This window comes from Jaculus jaculus, chromosome 4, assembly GCF_020740685.1.
Source record: "Jaculus jaculus isolate mJacJac1 chromosome 4, mJacJac1.mat.Y.cur, whole genome shotgun sequence".
In the NCBI taxonomy this organism is placed as follows: domain Eukaryota; kingdom Metazoa; phylum Chordata; class Mammalia; order Rodentia; family Dipodidae; genus Jaculus; species Jaculus jaculus.
In genome coordinates, this window is record NC_059105.1 from 79802732 (window position 1) to 79819885 (window position 17154).

Genomic DNA, 17154 nt, shown 5'->3' on the forward strand with positions numbered 1-17154 from the left:
TACTTGACAATTCAAGATGCAGGTTTCTATTGTTTCATTCAATGATAAGTACAAAAGAGCAAATCATTGAGGACTAAATAAATCTATAACCAACAGAGGACAAAAGCAATACATTGCTATGAGTAATGATACTTCAAGCTAAGTTCATGGGCAAGGTCATTTCCAGTATTATCTGATAAATGCCATCTTGGAAGGTAATAGAAGCAGTCCCGGGGCTTAGCACCAACGTAGTGAATAGTCGTGTCTGGCCACGGCCCCTGTGGTGTTCCTTTGCTGGCCTCTAACATGGCAATTTCAGGCACCAGAGGGGATCAGAAAAGCAGATTTTCTGTTATTAGAGTATGAATTAGTGAAGAATAAGCCAAGTTACAGCAGCATCTAGACAGTGTGCAGCTTTACATGCCTTCCTTCTGAAACATGGTTATGTAAGGTTCTGCACCTGAGATGTGGTTAAACAGGCACTTTTTTGCTTTAAAATGTGTGCCATGTAGACTGTTAATAGACATTTATAGAAAATATGTACTGGTACAAATGATATGCTCTGCCAAGATGCCCTGATCACTAGCCATCATGAATGATGTCCCTAAGGCACTAAAACTTTACTTTCTGTTCTGCTCTTTTCCCCCCTATTCCCTTTAAGCCTCCTCAATTTTTAAATGATCCCATTTATTTTGCTCAGCAAGTTAAGAATGCATGTATTGTTTAAAAAACCAAAATTGAATTTTAAAAGTCTCATTTGCAGCCAGGCATGGTGGCACATGCCTTTAATCCCAGCACTCAGGATGCAGAGGTAGGAGACTCACTGTGAGTTAAAACACCAGAGTAATTTCATTCGGTTTTAGATTTCTCTTTGAATCAACAAATGTGGCCAGAAGTCATCACTGGCTAGAAATCACCACTGTTTGAAATTTCTTCTGGTTCACATATTTTGAAAACAGATTTCTCAAGATAGTTTCAAACTAAGCTTTAAGGTTGATGCTGTTTAAATTGTATTACTCTTGCTTTTGCTGTTAGGTGTGCATCTGGAAGCACATATGCAAGTTTTCTAGATCTACTTTGTTTAGGGAAAAATGCTAGAGGGTGGACAGCCCTGGAACAGTCCCTAAGGTTGAAACTTATATTCCATGAAATGCACATTTAAACACATTTGAAAAAGTCAAAGACTCCATATGCCTGTGAACAAACAGATTTGAGAGACACAGAATTCCTACTCCAATTCCTTTCTCATCCAGAAAATGTGGTGCGTGCGCATGTGGGCTCTGTAGTGCTCAACGCTCGTTCAGGAAAGCATAAACTGCATGCCCCTAGCCCCTCTCCACTCCCAACCATGCTCACACGACACAGTGTGCGGTATGTGGCCTAATTATAAATAGACCACATCTCTTTCCACAAGATGTATGGCTGTATATGTGGATGGTACCACTAGCCCGTGAAGCCAGAGCTGGACCCCATTCCTTGAAACAATTACGAGAATTAAGTCGGTAAGAGTCAAATTCTCCTCGCTTATGTATTTCTGGAACATTTGGTATTCATTAGTATTATAGGGATCTTTGTGTATTTTTCTACTCTTTATTTTGGAGAACTAACAAGAAAAGCTTACTCTAGTGCCATTCTGAGCACTTCATTATGTTTTAATGACTTTTTTTGTTGTTGTCCGGAAATAATATAACAAGATCATTTATCCCTCTCTTTCAAGGTTTGAACAGGCTTTTATTACCAGTTTGATCAGCAGTGTGGTAAAAGCAAAGGATACTTATTTTTGGATAGCTCTGCAAGACCAAAATGATACCGGGGAATACACATGGAAGACAGGGGGGCAGAGGTCTGAGCCGGTGCAGTACACACACTGGAACACCCATCAGCCCCGTGAGTAGAGACAAGCTCAGTGCCAGCTTGTCCTCTTGCCACGCTTCTGTTTTCTCAGCCCCAAATTCCTTCCTCTCTTTGGCCCCTTCCTTTGGTTCTTCTTTAATATTTGCTTCCTATTGACATTAACTACAAGATCTCCGCAGGTCTGCAGGGGCTGGCATATAGCTGGTCATTTCTGAAAGCAAAGTCCACATGCATCTCTTGCCATTTTCAGGAATGCTTCACTGCTTGAGACCACACTTTTCTTTACCATCAGAAAGTTCACTTTCTCACTCTTAGGACCCTCTCTAGACTATCTTCACTGTCCAATAATCACAAGGGGTTCCTTCATCTAAAATAGTCCTTGGGGCTGGAGAGATGGCTTAGCAGTTAAGGTGCGCGCCTGTGAAGCCTAAGGACCCAGGTTCGATTCTTCACTTCCCACCTAAGCCAGATACACATAGTGGCACATGCATCTGGAGTTCGTTTGCAGTGACCGGAGGCCCTGGCAGGCCATTCTAACACACACACACACACACACACACACACACACACACACACTTTCTCTCATAAATTTAAAAAAAAGGCATTTATAATAGTCCCTGTACAGTGAGTGAGCACATCAAGTCAGTTCACAGTCATTGTCATACAGCTTCTCTGTGGAATGTTGGCCTGTTCCTGAGCTGCCATGCTTGTGGATCTGCCTCTTCTTTGGACATCTGCAGCTCCTTAGACAAGATTTCAAAATTATCAGTTCTATTAGTTTATCCTTGTTGTGCAGCTGTGGAGCCAAAAGCATGAATCAGTGCCAGGTTAGCCAGTTCCGAAGAAGCAACTGGCTTCATCCACAACCTACACCAAAGCCAGAGGGAAAAGACACTTCAGGCCCTTGTGTTAAGCATAGGTCAACAGCCTAGAACAAACACTCCTTCCTTATTTCAGCATGAATGCTTTTGGAAGCTTTGATCTCTTTCTTGCCTGCAGAGCTGATCTGAGCTCCATCAACAGACATCAGGCAGTAGGCATCTAAGTTTGAATCTAGAGAAATGGGTAAGGGGACTCAAGCTATTTCCTCTCAGAAGGTCCCAATATCTTAATACAAATCATCTGTCCCATCATTGGAGTTCTGTACACCAAATTGAAGATAGTTTGGGGATTTTTTAACTTTCTTATTGACAACTTCCATAATTGTAAACAATATCCCATGGTAATTCCCTCCCTCCACTTTCCCCTTTGAAACTCCACTCTCTGTCATCTCCCCTCCCCCTCTCAATCTCTTTTATTTTGATGGCATGGTCTTTTCCTCCTATTATGATGGTCTTGTGTAGGTAGTGTCAGGCACTGTGAGGTCATGGATATACAGGCCACTTTGTGTCTGGAGAAGCACGTCGTAAGGAGTTCTACCTTTCCTTTGGCTCTTACATTCTTACTAAGTTGCAGAGAGTGAGTACTTAATTATTGCAACTAATGAAACAGAAAAATATCACATAAGGCCAGGTGTTTTGCAGTATGCCTATAATCCCAGCACTAAGAAGGGAAAAAAGAAGGGTGGGGGGAGGGATAGAATGAAGGAGGGAAGAAGACTGAGGCTCGAGGGTCACAGGTTGGAGGCTAGCCTTGGTTATATAGGGAGTTGGAAGCCACCCTCCATAGAAGCATATAGAGAAGATGTTCCAAAAATCAAAAAAGCCACACAAGGCTTTTTGAACTTTTCATTATTATAAAAGTCCGTCTAGGGCTGGAAAGATTGCTTAGCAGTTAAGGCACTTGCCTGAGAAGTCCAAGAACACAGTTTCCACTCTCCAGGACCCACATAAGCCAGATGAACATCTGGAATTTGTTCACAGTGGCTGGAGACCCTGGTGCACCTATTCTTTCTCTCCCTCTCTTTCCCTCTCTCTCAATAAATAAATATAATTAAATTTTTTTTAAAGTTTTAAGTCCAGTCTAAAAAGGCAAAGTGGCACTTCATTTTTAAGTTAAACAATTAAGTGTGAGTACATGCTCACTATAGATAAAGCAACTACAGGCCCCCATTTGCCCAGGCCAATTCTAATCTATGTTTACTGCTCTATAGCAATTAACCACACTCCTTTTCTCTGCCTTTTCCTCGTGGTCATGGGCCTATATGAATTCCATAGACGCTCTAAGAAGGAAGTTCGCTAAGAGGAATGTGGAAGTCCTCTGCTGCATCCTGCTCTCCACCTCCCCAGTGTCAGCACACTTCCCCTCCCTTCCCAGAAGTAACCACTTAACTGCTGTCAGTCTCCTGTTGCTTGTCCTATATTAACATCCACACAGGCAAAAATGATTTATAAATGGAAAGAGAATCACAGATTGCCACTTTTTTTATACTTAACATGTCCTGGAGAGCTTTCCACGTCAATATTTATAAGTCAATGCTTTAAGTGTCACACTGATTATTAGGTCCCAACATATAAATTTTGGAAGGTTACCTACATTCAAGTCACAAAAATAGAAAAGTGTATAATGAGTGCAGTTAAAAGTACACAATAAGCCAGGCCTGGTGGTATATGCCTTTAATCCCAGCACTTGGAGGCAGAGGTGGGGTTGTTGTAAGTTCAAGGCCAGCCTGAAGCTACATAGTGAATTCCAAGACAGCCTGGGCTAGCATGAGACCCTACCTCAAAAAAAAAAAAAATAGTACACAATAAAACACTTGAATTAAATATTTCCCTAAAATTACACTGCTGATATTTTAACTTGAGTGTGACTATACAGTGAGTACTTTTTACGTATTAGCTACCCTGCAATGTACTCTCTTATGCCTTTAGTATCATTCTAGTTAATGTCTTTAGCAAAGAATCAAAACAAGGTGGATCAATTATCAATAATCGTTAACATAAAACCAAAATAAAATATGGTAAACTTAATGATTATAGAAATAAAAAGAATTTTATATAAATAAGCTCATGGTACCAAGGAAACACTAAACAGAATTGAGGGATGTTTGTAGTTCCTTTAACTAGAGGTAAAGTATATGGAAATGAGGGGACTGGAGAGATGGCTCAGCAGGTTGAGAGAACTTGCTGCACAAGCATGAAGGTCTAAGAGGGCCCAAGACTGTGCAAGTTTGATTCCCCTACACTCAAGCAAAAAGCTGGAAGTGACCATGCATGTCTTTAACCCCAGTCTTGATAAGGGAGGCAGTGACCAGAGAATCACTGGGGCTTGCTGACCCCAAAAGGTGTTTGAGTGAGAGATCCTGTCTCAAGGAAATATGTAGAATAGGACACAATGTTCTTCTCATGCCTCTGTATGTATGTGCACAGGGCACGTGCACTTAAACACACATGTACCTACTACACACACATCACATCACACTCCACACATATTCTACACACATATTTCAGAAAATATTTTTGAAAAGATATGGGGAAATCAGTTATGAAGCTTAAGACCAGAGAAATATATTGAACCCACTGCTTCAGGTTCTAAGCTAAAGATCATTCACATATTCTTTAGATATGGGAAGCCATTTAAGGTTTTGGACCAAGAAAATACCAGTATCAGAACTGTATGATTGTGGATGTAGCTATGTGGCAAAATGCCTATCTAGTGCAGGCCCAAAACCCTGGGTTCCCTCTATTATACTACAAAATCAAGCAAAGAAACAACACAATAAGCAAAAGAACTATTCTCTGTCAAAGATATTAAGTAGAATGATATTAAAGGCATAAGACGCATCTCAGGGTAGCTGATACATAAAAAGTACTCACTATATAGTCACACTCAACTAAAATGCAAGCAGTGTGATTTTAGGGAAATAATTAATCTTTCCATATGGGTTTATTCAGCAGTAAGATAAGGATGGTGAGAGTATCTACCTCATAGAATTATTGTGAGGATGAAATGAGTTTCCTGCTACATTGTAAACAATAAATATTAGTATTTATTCTTGCAGGGAAAGAATTTGTGGGATTTTGCTTGAGGCTACCTAGAAGAGCATGGTTCACCTACTAGATTCTTGACCCACATAGTCTAAGATGTGGGGCCTCCTCTGTATTAGGGCAGCCACAATGGGAGCACCCTGGAAGAATCACAGGGCCTTAAAGGAGGGTCTGACTGTTAATTACACTCTCTCATTTCCTAACACTTATGCTTTTTTAAAATTCCTGTAGAGTACCTGACGCTAAAAGGAAGAAGAGAGAGATCAAAAATGGCCATTTACATCCTCTTGCTAAATACATGGTATAATTATCTGTACTTTATTAAGACTTCCCATTCCCAATCCAGCACATAAAAAGTTACAGGCGGTGCCACACCACCCTACGAACAAGGCGAAAGCTGACGAGTACTAATAATTCTTCTGAAATAAATCAAATGGAGAGATGGATAGGAGAAGCACAAAGTCACAACTAACTAGAGTAGAAAGTCGGAAGCAGGTAATGCCCACAGGACCCAGGAAAACCTGAAATGTAACAGATGAAATCGCTAAAGGCTCAAGTGAACTGAAATTCCCAGAAAAGCAAAACTCCACACTTCTGTTAAGCATCCTACAAGGTTGATTGACTGATAGAACTTCTATGATTGTGGAGAGATGGAATGTTGCTGATCGATAGGTAGTCAAATTATCTTAGATTATACTTAGCCCCATAAATAGTCATTTATTGCCCACATCTGTGTTTGACCTAACAAGAAAAGTCCTTTTTGGGAAATGTGTAGACAGGCCACCTACTTTCACCAACCCAGGTTAAGGATGTTATCAAAGAGCATCTGCAACCCAAAAAAGAGATTCTCCTGCTTTGCTGTAACTCCCTCCCTAATATTTCCACCAAAGTAGTTTAAATTTATGTCTTTCTTTGCTTTGTTCACAAAAATGTTACCATGTTAGAACATGGCTATTTGGGGTAACCTGAATCATTGTTTCCAGAGCCATGTTCAGTCCTATGTGGCTCCATAATAAACCATTTATTTTCTTTGAGGTGAGAGTTATATATTTTTGTTTAACTGGCACCATCTTAGGAGGCCTTCAACATTTCTGTGAGTTCTTCCTGTAAGAGCTCTTAGGTTCTTACAGTGAGTGTCAAAGGAAAAGCTGAAGGATAGGAAAAGGACCCATCTCTCACCTTGACAAAGCCTTACCCCCACCCAAAAAAAAAAAAAACCAAAATATTTTTACCACAGTTTGTCCTGCTGAAGTTTAATCAAAACCTAACCTACCTGGGGTTGGGGGTGGGGAGGAAGTACCCAATTCTATACACCTGCCTACTCTGTCCCCTTGAAGGGAGGAAAAAACACAGAGAAGCACTCAGGACCCATAGCACTGTACCATTTAGATTAGAATCACGAGGGCTAGAGAGATGGCTTAGAAGTTAAGGCACTTGCCTGGAAAGCCAAAGGACCCTGGCACAATCCCCCAGGACCCACATAAACCAGATGCACACGGCACATGCATTTAGAGTTCGTTTGCAGTGGCTGGATGCCCTGGGGTGCCTATTCTCCCTCTCCCTTTTTCTTTCTATCTTAAAAAAATAAAATATATATTTTAAGTAGCCGGGCATGGTGGCACATGCCTTTAATCCCAGCACTTGGGAGGCAGAGGTAGGAGGATTGCCATGAGTTCGAGGCCACCATGAGACTCCATAGTGAATTCCAGGTCAGCCTGGGCTAGAATGAGACCTTACCTCAAAAATATATATTTTTTAAAACAAAGATTAGGATCATGAGATGGGAGCACATCCCCTCCCCATGCCTTACCACCATAATCCCAGAAGACAGTTTGGTTTGTAGCAGTTCCTTATCAAATACACCATGTCTACCTAACAACAAACATCCTACAAGACATTCTTAAATTTAAAAATCAAAATTGCCATTTGAAGAAACTGATCAAGCATCAGAGCTTGACATATGACAGGTATGGGGGAATTATCAAGCAATTTTTAATCATGATTAATATGCTAAGAGTTTTGATAGAAAGTGTAGAGAGTTTCCAAGAAAAGAATTCAATGCTAGAGATAGAAAACACTCATGGAATGAAGAACGCTTTTGATAGGCTTACTACCACACTCTACATGGCCAAGGAAAGACTCTTGGTGCTTAAGAATATAATAATGGAAACTTGCAAAACTAAAAAAAAAGGGAAAACATAAAGAAAATAGAATATATAAGAACTATGGGATAACTTCAACACTTGTGAGTGGAGTTTCAGGAGGAAAGAGAGGGGGGGAAAGGAGCAGAAGCAATTTGTAAGCAACAATAACCAAGAATATCCCTAAAGCCTATATTGAGGAAGGTCAGAGAACACCAAGCAAAATAAATTCCTCCTCATAACTACAACCATACATATTATATTCCAATCTCATGAAATAAAATAAAAGACAAAGAAAGTATTCTTGAGAGAAGCCAGAAGGGAAAAATAATCTGCCTATAGAGGGGCAAAGACAGGAATTGCTTCTGACTTCTCAGAAACTATGGAGGCAAGAAGAAAGTGGTATGAAAATTTTAAGTGTTAACAAGGGGAACAAACCTCACGGGCTGCTGGGCATGGTGGCGCACGCCTTTAATCCCAGCACTCTGGAGACCAAGGTAGGAGGTTTGCTGTGAGCTTGAGGACTTTTAAAAGTGAAGGAGAAGCTAGGCATGGTGGCACATGCCTTTAATCCCAGAATTCGGGAAGCAGAAGTAGGAGGATCACCGTGAATTCAAAGCCACCCTGAGACTGCATAGTGAATTCTAGGTCAGTCTGACATAGAGTGAGACCCTATCTCAAAACAACAACAACAAAAAAAAAGTGAAGGAGAAATATTTTCACAACACAAAAACATGCACTTTTTTTTTTGCCAGTAGACCTGCCTTGTAAGAAATTTTAAGTGATGTACATTAGCAAGAAGGAAAATGATATAGGAACTCAGACACACAAAAAGAAAGGAAAAGTTGTAGGTTGAATAAATGAAAATAAAAACTTATTTTTCTTACTTTTCATTGATCTAATAGATAATATGTTCAAATTAATAGCAGCTCAAATATAAATCAAATAAATATATATAAATAATATATTTATATAAATTATAAATAATTTATATTATATACATGGTATACTTACATGTATAATTTACAATAAAATACATAATATAATACATAAATATAATATTATATTATAATATTATAATAATATTATATATTATATTTAATGTATTATATCATATATTATACATAAAATTTAATATATTGCATATATAATATATATAATCTAATACATATATATACATATAATATATAAAATAGTAAATATATTTTCTTCTAGGTAAATGGCATGTGAATGACATGTATGTCATTGTCATCTACAGTGGAAAGGGTTATCTGGGAATTTTGTATATCCCACTTCACTTTCTATAAACTTGAAGACTACTATTAAAAACCTTTTTTAAAAATTCCACTTTTTGAAAATGCATGCAACATGAAAAGAAAAATCAGATTGTGCGTAAGTGGATGTTTGTGTGGAAGTGTCGGTTTAAGAGATTGATATAGAAACCAGTGACTCCCAATACCTCCAACATGAGAAGCCCCACACCCACTCAGCAGAACATTCTTCCTATTCTCCAGTCTGTGCATGTTGCTAACTTGCAGAAGATCGTGAAGCTTCGCGCCACGCTGTACTGCAGAAATGTAAAAGAACAAGTATCATTTCTATATACCGGGGGACTTTGTTAGGACTGCCTATACCTGTCAAAATAAATTAATACATTTTGAGCAGACGAAGTTTTTGGTTTTTAATGTTAACTTCCTTGGGGCATATTTAGATGTCTGAAATGTGGAAATGGAGCAGAGCTCCCTGTCATTCATAAGTTTCTGCTGTAATTTATTTGAGTGGCACTGCTCTTGCTCTTTTCCCTGAAGCAAGAATAATGCCGTGACGCTCAGTTTGGCTGCTCATGCTGATTGACATTGAGTAAATTGTCTCTGAATAAGATGAAAATGTAAATCGTTTCTGAAGAAAATAGCAATATAAAAGCCCCTGTGTTTCTTTTTTTCTGTTAAATTGCAGCTTGTAGAAACACCACCCTAAATCACATTTTCTTTCCTGCCTGTCACAAAAGAATCCATTAGCTTGGGCCCCATGTCAGAGTCTTAATCCAGCATAAACTAACTATTTGAATTGGCCACTGAACGGGAAGCCTGCAGCTTTTTTTATAAAGTCAGCCAAGACCATCCTTCTAGCACACCCACAAAATATGCAACCCATGGTGAAATCACAGTTCTCTCATTTTTTCCCAACTCTGTATTATGTTTATGAAATAGTATAATGAGCCACCAAGTACCAGCAATTATCAAATCATGGCCAATTTTGTTTCAGCTATACCCCCAGCCCCGTCACATTTTATCTCAAACAAATCCCAGACATCATAGTTTCATCTACAAATATTGTAGTGTTAGTTCTAAAAAAAAAAAAAAAAAAAATGACTGCTTTGTTAACAACATAATGCAATGATCACATTTCAAAGTAATTAACTACTATTGTATAACACCACAAATTTTCCATTAATCATCTATGAAAATTATAACTACTACATAGTATATATTTTTTAATTTTTTGTTTATTTTTATTGATTTATTTGTGAGTGACAGAGAGGAGGCAGAGAGAAAGAGCGAGAGAGCGAGAGAGAGAATGGTCACGCCAGGGCTTCCAGCCGCTGAAAACGAACTCCAGACACGTGTGCCCCCCACTTCTACATCTGGCTAATGTGGGTCCTGGGGAATTGAACCTCAAACCAGATATCTTAGGCTTCACAGGCAACCACTTAACCACCAAGCCATCTCTCCAGCCCTACATAGTAGATTTAAAATTTATTTAAATAAGGATCCAAACAACATTTTTATATTTTAACTGGTTAATAGGTCTCCTAGAGTCTATTTGAATGCCTAGGATTCCTACTTCCTCACCCCTATCTTTTATTTTTCTCAAAATTTATTCATTGATGCAAATGAATGGTTCATCTTGTAACTGGTTCTTTTTCTGAAGATTAGACTTTGTTGATTGCCTCCCCACAACATTGTTTAATGTGTTAATCTATCTTCTTTACTTTAGATAAAAATCAACATTTCTACCCTTAAAAAGTTAGAGTTAGAGCCCTGATAAAAATTGAGTTTTATTTCATTTTTTTAGAGAAACTCATTCTTAGATAGTTGTATTTTCTGTCTAAAATGACAGAATGTCTAATTTTCTCTCTTTCTTGTGATATAAGCAGTTTTTCATGATCAATGTGTGCAGGCCCATTGATTCATAGACTGCCTCCCGCCCCCACCCAGTAATGAGTGAACTCAGAGCTTTGTCATGCTAGACAAGAGCTCTACCACCAAACTACATCCTCAGGCCTATTAGGGGTTCCTTAATTTATGGCTGGAATAATTCTGTAAACAAGTAACTCCCTAAAATTGATACTTTTGTTACTTTTATGATACTGTTTTATAGGAAAGCCAGAAAAGATAATACCTTCTCTTTCCTTATTTCCAAAATGATTATTTCTTCATTAGTATCCCCCAACAGTGAATAATTAGAGGTTTGGGGTTCCTTCGGCATTACTGTGAAGCAACTTTAAAAAAAATATTTTATTTTATTTTATTTTATATGAGAGAGATAGAGAAAGAGGCAGAAAGGAGCATGCCAGGGCCTCTAACCACTGCAAATCAACTGCAGATGTATGCATAACCTTGTGCATCTGGCTTACATGGGTACTGGGGAATCGAACCTGGGTTAGGCTCCACAGGCAAGCACCTTAACTGCTAAGCCTTTTCTCCAGCCCATTAAATAACCTTTTAAACCAATTTGGTATATTTCCATCCATTGCAATTCTCCTTTAGAATGCTCAAGTTGCCCCCTGTGTGACTGGCATACCTTCAAGGACTATCTCCCAAGCACCACTGCCGTGACATCAGCACTCTTTCTCATGGTCCTTGTCCTGTCTACTATGGCAGGATGGCAACTTCTGCTCCAGACATACAATCTTCCATTTCATTAAGGAATCCTGGCATTTTGTGGTAGTTTTTTGTTTGTTTGTTTTTTTGTTTTTTTCATATAATCTGGGCCTAATGGGTTCCCAGCCTTTGGTTCTTGTTTCTGCACAGTGCCTGTGCACATATCCAAGAAGTGGATGTGTGTGTGTATAAAGATGAAATACTTTTTGAGTTCAGACTGATGCTTTCCATTTGAATTCAAGACTACCAAGTTTTTACTTAATCTGCTTTTTTTTTTCAATAAGTAGAACCTTTGTATGGACATATCATGTGTTGGTACCATCGTTTCTCGCCTCCCTGACCCCATTTCACTGAGGGCCCTCCTCTGTGGAATTGCTGGGATTCACCATGGGATTATAGGTTATGAGTTGTGAGAGCAGCAGTCAGTCATTGTTGGGGGTAGATATTGCCTCTGGATATTCCCTCCCACCCTGTGGCTTTTACAATCTTTTTACCTCCTCAGCAAAATTCCCTGAGCCACTGTGGGTGTGTCTTAAGACTAGTTTAATGTTGAGCTCTTCATAGCTTCTGGATTTCTGCTTTGGTACATTCTGAGCATCCTCGGTATTTGTCTCCATCACCCTGGTGCAGGTTGCCAGGCTCACTGTGGAAGCAGGACTCTCGCTCATCTCACCAGTTCCTCTGTGGTTTCACCTGGGCCCTAATTGATGTGTGAGGGGTGGTTCATCTCCTGCCAGAGAGTTAGCTGTCTTTTCTTATCTTGTTGGTAGAATTTGGTTGCCTTCAGTTCTCGCTGTCTTCTAAAAGGAAAAACATATTCTCCAACAGAGAGTGAAATCAGCTTAGGTTACAGGGGATAGGCACTGTTAATTTAGAGAGATTTTGATGGTTCTAGCCTCTCTTTAGGCAAAAGACTACTGGGAGCTTCTCACTGGAGTCCATAATCTTGGTTTCCATAGGATTCTGCCTTAGTTCCCAGTTCCAGTTACGGATTATTTTCCACTGTGTAGATCTCTTTGTCACTCAACCAGTGGCATCTTACAAAGCTAAAAAGCTTTTGTACAGACAAACATACCAAAAACAGAGCCAACAGACTACACACAGAATGGGAGGAAATCATCACCAGCTATACTACTGACATAAGCCTAATATTTACAAACAACTCAAAAACATTAAGCAATAAAAATAATCAAATAATCTATTCAAAAAATAGGGCAGAGAACTATATAAAGACTTCTCAATGGAATAAATATAACTGACTAATACTCACCTAAGAAAATGTTCAACACCCTTAATTATCAGGGAAATGCAAATTAAAACAATGATGAGATCCCTTCTTATTGCAGTCAGGATGGCAATCATTAAAAAATCAAATGACAATAAATGTTGGCAAGGATGTGGGAAAAGAGGAACCCTCATTCACTGCTGGTGAGAGTGCAAACTTGCACAACCACTATGGAAATCAATAAGGAGACTCCTGAAAAAGATGAAAATGACTCCGCTATCCCTCTAGTAGGGATCTACCCTAAAGGTTCCTCTCTTCAATGCAGAGAAATTTGCTGAAACATGTTCATAGCTGCTCAATTCATAACAGCTAAGAACTGGAATCAACCCAGATGCCCATCATTTGAAGAATGGACAGTTGGCCTTTTTTAAAAAACCTAATCATTATTTTCTTTCTCTCATGCCAAAATTCTCTATTCTCAGAACATCAGGACATTATGTCTTTTTTATGAGAGAGACAGGGAAAGAATTGGCATGCCCAGGCCTCTAGCCATTGCAATCAAACTCCAAAGGCATGTGCCACCTTGAGCATCTGGCTTACGTGGGTTCTGGGGAGTCAAACCTGGGCCCCTAGGCTTCTCCGGCAAATACCTTAACCACTAAGCCATCTCTCCAGCCTAATGTTTTATTTATTTTTTTAAGAATTATTTTATTTATTTATTTATTAGAGACTGAGAGGGAGGAGAGAGAGAGAGAGGTAGTGTTTTATTTTTAAAATAACAGCAAAAGAACTCCATAGTCCTTGGTATTTTGAGAGACATAAATATTAAAGTAAAATAAGAAACGTGGTTTTAATTCACATCAACCATGGCTACAGATTAAAGAAATACATGATAACTTAGCTTCTCATGCAGAGAGACACTAATGCATAGAAAGTTAAATGTTCTTTCTACTCAAATGTTGCATGAGTGGGGACTGCTGTTTGGGAAAACAAATGGAGAGTCTACCCTTATTAAGTTTGCACAAAAGTTTTTCTACTGTATGTCAAACATCATAGGTGTCCCACCAGGGAAAAGAACACTTGCATCACTGTTTTGCAGCTGTCCATAATTTTAGTTCAGTACCAAATTCTTTCCTGAACTATGTATGGAAGAGGCATGTTTCTCTCATAGGACAACTGCAGAACACATGCACCACAATTTTCCCAAGTCAATAGAAATCCACCATGTGAAGACAACTGGGTCCCAGCAGAGGAAGTCAGTTTTGTTTTTGTTTTTGTTTTTGTTTTATTCCTTAAAAGTGAGGACAAAGAAGTCTATCAGGTCAACACACACAGCTAGTCCAGTTTAAGGCTCCTCCATGTTCTGAAATGAACCTACATAAGGAGGACATCCTAAGCCTTGTTTCTGAGCACCCCCTGAACATGTCCATATCACTTCATCATATTAGTAACTCCCTTACAAGGTAAAACTGACAGTAGCTGTTCAAGGAAATTCTGTGTTCTTGTAAGGAAGAGAGACATGACTAGAAGAGTGGGAAAGAGCTCTGTGGAAGAGGAGCTTAATTTCAGAATCCATTGCCTCAGAAACTGTTGGTTGAATGCCACACATTCTGTCTTGACATTGTCTCAAAGTCAGACTTAGACTAATCTAAGTCTCCATGAAGCTCACTTTCCCTGTCCCACAAGTTTCCCTCCTTTCTGAGGAAAAGAAGGACAAGGAAGAGGGAAGATGAGAACAACAGAGAACTTGTGAGGTGAGGATGTGAAACAGTTGCTGTGGAAACGAAGGAAATAACAGGCAGACTCAAGTAGAATAACTGTTAGAGACACTGAGGCCCAGCACATTTTTCTCCTTCTCTGAGTATACAAATAGGTTTGATCAGTTGGTGTACATAAAAGGATCTGACCAAACAGGTCAAAAGTTGTGGCTTTCCCAGCTTATTTTTTTTAATATTTTTATTTATTTATTTGAGAGAGATAGAGAGAGATACAGAGAAAGAGGCTGATATAGAGAGTAAATGGCTTCACCAAGGTCTCTAGCCACTGCAAATTAACTCTGGATGCATGCGCCACCTTGGGCATCTGGATTACATGGGTCCTGGGGAATCAAACCTGATCCTTTGGCTTCACAGACAAGCACCTTAACCACTAAGCCATCTTTCAGCCCCCGGCTGATTTTACTTACAGTAATTAGTTTCATTTAACAAAAGCATCTAGAATAGTTAATTCAAATTTCTTAATTACAGAAAGTTTTCCCTCTATGTTTGAGAAGATAGTAAAGAGGAAGGGGGCTAGAGAGATGGCTTAGTGGTTAAGGCGCTTGCCTGCAAATCCTAAGGACCCATGTTTGACTCTCCAGGTCCCATGTAAGCCAGATGCACAAAGTGATACAAATGCAAGGTCACACATGCACACAAGGGGTCACATGTGTCTGGAGTTCAATTTCAGTGGCTGGAGGCCCTGGCACACCAATTTTCTCTCTCTTTCTCTTTCTCTCATTCACTGTCTCTCTCTCAATAGAAAAAAAAAGGCCAGTCTGTTGGGCTTGCCTCAATAAAAAGGAAGATGGGGGTGCAGGCAGGACAGTAAGGAGAATCCACTGAAATATGCAGTTCAGCACTGAGGAGAAAGGATGGCAGTGTCTCTTCTCTAGTGGGAACTGAGTTATTCAATGGAAGAATAATTTCTCTGGGAGAACGCCTATGCCTGCTCTTTCCCCTACCTCTCCTTCACTCTTTGACTTGGCATGTCTCCCCATGGATGCGCTTATAAATTCAGTTTATCTCTCCCTTAGCCTGGCATCCCTTTATTACACCACTTTACTGCTTCTTTGAGGCTGAGACTCTAAAATTTGGGTCAAATGATACATTAAGTTAACCGCTTTAAAATACCAATAACGTCCCTGCAGCGCCTTTCACGTTCATGGTGGGTCACAAGCAGCTCCTTTCTCACTAATGAAGATGAGGTGAATATCCTGGGCATCTAAAACTGTGGCTAGTTAATCACTGTCTGCTGTGGGAAGCAAGACAAAATGCAAGACCCACAGAAAAGTATATTACATTTTAAACTTGCTGATTCAAACCTTTATCAAATTCTTGAACATGCAGGCAGAAGTTCTGTCATGGAATCCCAGCATAGGTAATGAAAATGACCAGGAGAAGCGTAGGGGTATGTGTAGCTCTATTATTTTGTAGATTGCTGTTTGAGACATTATTTTATTCGATCTTTGCGAAAACTCCTGAAATGAAAGAAATATTATTTATATATTTTCAATAAGATACTATGATTCATTAACCTGTTCAAGTGTCAATTAGTAAATGCTTATGCTGGGACTGAGCACCTCAGACTTCAGGCTCCTAATTAGAAGTTCTTTCTAGGTTTCTCACCTATGCCCTGAAGTAAATAGTAGTTTGGTTGAGGGGGGCTCAAAGAAAGGACAAGGGGGTCAGGCAAGATGTGCATGCTTTCCTTCCTCTTTCAACCAGCGTAGCTCTCCAGGTTTAGTTGAGGCACCTGTGTGGATCTCCAGAGACCAGATCCATGGCAGAAAGTAAGCAGCCTCTCCTCTACTCTTCACAATCCAGCCAGGTGGTGAACTGCCTTCAAAACAATGCTTAGCAAACCTGCAACATTTCAGTGAAGAGAGTCACATACTAAGAAATCTGACTGCTGTTGTATATTGCCCACCTCAGTCTGCTATCGTTACCATTCTGGGCCATGGAGAGATCTGATGGCCTTTGTATGAACCAACACTCTTCTTGTTCTACTTAAGACACAATCAGCATGTTGCCTTTTTTACAGCCGTTTAGTTTCCCCTTTGTGGCTCTCCATGATGCATCAGCTTACGAATATACACAGGGATGGCACCAGCTACCCAGTAGGATTTTTGAAAATGAAGCCAGGCTGGAGAGATGGCTTAGCAGTTAAAGCACTTGCCTGCAATGCCTAAGGACCCATGTTGGATTCTCGAGATCCCATGTAAGCCAGATGCACAAAGGTGAGACAAGTGCAAGGTTGCACATGCCCACTAGATGGCACAAGCAACTGGAGTTAGATTGCAGTGGCTGAGGTTCTGGGGCACTAATTCATCATCTCTCTCTCTCTCTCTCTCTCTCTCTCTCTCTCTCTCTCTCTTGCTTTCTCTA

General features: G+C 39.6%; 1 protein-coding gene across 1 annotated transcript in view; it reads left to right on the forward strand.

The window, feature by feature from the left end:
* The window catches only part of Pla2r1 (phospholipase A2 receptor 1), a 137062-nt gene that overhangs the window by 75995 nt on the left and 43913 nt on the right, over positions 1 to 17154 (forward strand). The window contains 1 exon segment of the mRNA XM_045146940.1: positions 1697 to 1866. Coding sequence (XP_045002875.1) covers positions 1697 to 1866 — 170 coding nt within the window.